At 36.0% G+C, this 2,184-nt stretch overlaps 1 protein-coding gene across 1 annotated transcript; it reads right to left on the bottom strand.

Moving 5' to 3' along the window:
• Nucleotides 1-1,444: 1,444 nt before the first annotated feature.
• Nucleotides 1,445-1,969, bottom strand: LOC126767417 (putative hydroxypyruvate isomerase). The gene is made up of 2 exons (XM_050484941.1): nucleotides 1,652-1,969; nucleotides 1,445-1,573 (listed from the first exon to the last, which is right to left on the bottom strand). Exons 1-2 carry the CDS (start codon nucleotides 1,839-1,841, stop codon nucleotides 1,467-1,469), a joined length of 297 nt encoding a protein of 98 aa, XP_050340898.1. The 5' UTR covers nucleotides 1,842-1,969; the 3' UTR covers nucleotides 1,445-1,466.
• Between the last annotated feature and the right edge of the window lie 215 nt (nucleotides 1,970-2,184).

Below are 2,184 nucleotides of genomic sequence, written 5' to 3' on the forward strand. Positions count from 1 at the left end.
CACACGCGTTTCTCGCGGCAGCTGGAGCTCTTCGTCTGCGATGGGTGGTGGTTTAACTCCAAGAACGCCATTCACGGGAAGGGAGTCGGTGAAGGTGTTGATGGTTCCACTGTGAATGACGGTCAGTACCTGTCGAAAGTTAGTTGCGTCCGAAGTCCGGTCGGCGTACTGTACGACGTCGTCGACGTAATCCAGGAATGACCTCTTGATGCTCCCTAGGAGGCAGTTTCCGCTCCAAGCAGATGGCTGCAGGGGTGATTTCTGCGAAAGCATCCCAGCAGGAACTGCCTGGAGAGGAGTTCGTTACTAATTATATCATTCCATATATCAGATTTCGCATTGGCCACTCCATTATCACACACGCTCACATACTAAATGGCACTCAGATCAACCAATGCCCATTTTGTGATTCAGATTTAAATCTATTGCATCTTCTGCAACATTGTCCAGCACTTCAAACTCATAGACTGTCAAACTTCAATAATACTGATCCAATAATTTTATTGATGGATCCCTCAAACAACAACATTTCGAAAATCTACAACTTTTTGAAAGACAGCGACCTTCTTCGACGCATATAACATAACCAGTCGGCCGATAGCCCATGATGCTAGTGCTGCGTATTTTCTTAAGTTTGTATAATAATTGTATTATTATGTAAGCTTTTATAAAATAAAAAATAAAATAAAAAAAAAAAAAAAAATTTTCAGTGTTTTTATTATTTAAATAAAGTATATTTCCACTTTAATTCATTGAAATAATAAAAATACTAAACATAGAGTCACTCTATGCGTAAAAATACATACATTTTATAATAATTAGTGAAAATTGTATGGAAAAACTACGATTTTACACCATTTTCAGGAGGCTGCCTTAGAGCCCCCGTGGTCCTAGAGGGGGAAGGGTGCTATTATTCAAAAGCTCCATTCATTACCTTTCAAATGAGGGGGGCAGCAAGCCCTCCCCCTTTTCGCAAAACCTCTTCAAAATGGGATTCTAAAGTAAGCATTCCCTTATTTCTTCTCTGGAAAAGCTCCCCTATCTGCACATACCCATTTATACGGAAATTAGGTTTTTTTTACCCCTCCGCCAAAGTAATCGGAATCGTGCCTTGCCTAATTTACTTAATCAAAAAAGTTTCTCAAAATGTGTACACATACATAAATGCAATTTAAATGCAAACCAAAATATAACCAGAAGTTTAGTAAAATGTATTGTTAATGTTAATTGTTCATAATGGAAAATCAAATGAATTACCGAAAATTTCCAATAAATATTTAGAGGTCATAAGAAATCGTCAAATAGTCGGCATAAGATTTTCAAGGTTAAAAACAATTGCAATTCAGTCATGTGGTAGACTATATCTTATCTGATTAAAGATAAGTGTTCTTAAGTTTATGATACTTTAAAATATAAATTAGTGACGTATTAATATTATTGTATTATTTTACTTATGTATTTTGAACTTACTTTGTACATCGCACTTTCTTAGCAAATTCAATTGTATCCTTCAGTTCTTTCTTAAACTTTTCCTGATTGTTGGGAATACTACCATTACCAAACTTCGAATCCCCTGAAATAAAATACATATATGAAATAGAACATGATAAGAATTCCAAAGAGGTCTGGTTTTTTATTGGATAAAACTTGCCCAAGCTAATATTAATTAGTCCAATTTGTATTCCTGTTGATTCTTTTGCTTGCAATACTTTTTCCAATTCAGAACTTGGAAAAGGTATTTCTACAGCATTAAATCCAGCTCCATGTGCCATATAAATCCGTTCAGATATGGGCTTACCACCTTCGGTAAATAAAAAGTTTAAATTCGCTGACAGCTTCATTATGAGCTCAATAGATAATTATGAGCACTGAATGCGGCACTCCTCAGATATAATAAATTTCGCATATTTAAATGTGTGAACATCTATGTATGTTAGATTAGAAGATTTATACAAATAAAACACACGCACGAACATAAAATAATTAAGTGTTTACAGCAGGAATAAAGGAATAGATAACTTGATCAGAATCTAGTTTCTTGCTCTCTCGCTTGTCAGCTGGCAGTGCACCCTGATCTGTTTTCTGAGCTGGCAACAAAACACAATCAGGGTGCCGTCAACCAGGAGTTAGTGAAAAATCCGGGATGCCAGAAGAGCAGCGCTATAATTACTTGACGAAATTAGT

The sequence above is a fragment of the Bactrocera neohumeralis genome, unplaced genomic scaffold, assembly GCF_024586455.1.
Source record: "Bactrocera neohumeralis isolate Rockhampton unplaced genomic scaffold, APGP_CSIRO_Bneo_wtdbg2-racon-allhic-juicebox.fasta_v2 ctg6217, whole genome shotgun sequence".
In the NCBI taxonomy this organism is placed as follows: Eukaryota; Metazoa; Arthropoda; class Insecta; order Diptera; family Tephritidae; genus Bactrocera; species Bactrocera neohumeralis.

Excerpts from the sequence above, each read along its gene's own strand:
- LOC126767417 (XM_050484941.1), bottom strand. The coding sequence starts at position 1,841 with ATGAAGCTGTCAGCGAATTTAAACTTTTTATTTACCGAAGGTGGTAAG. Across the intron at positions 1,574-1,651 it reads ACTAATTAATATTAGCTTGG|GGGATTCGAAGTTTGGTAAT; the intron begins GCAAGTTTTATC and ends ATTTTATTTCAG.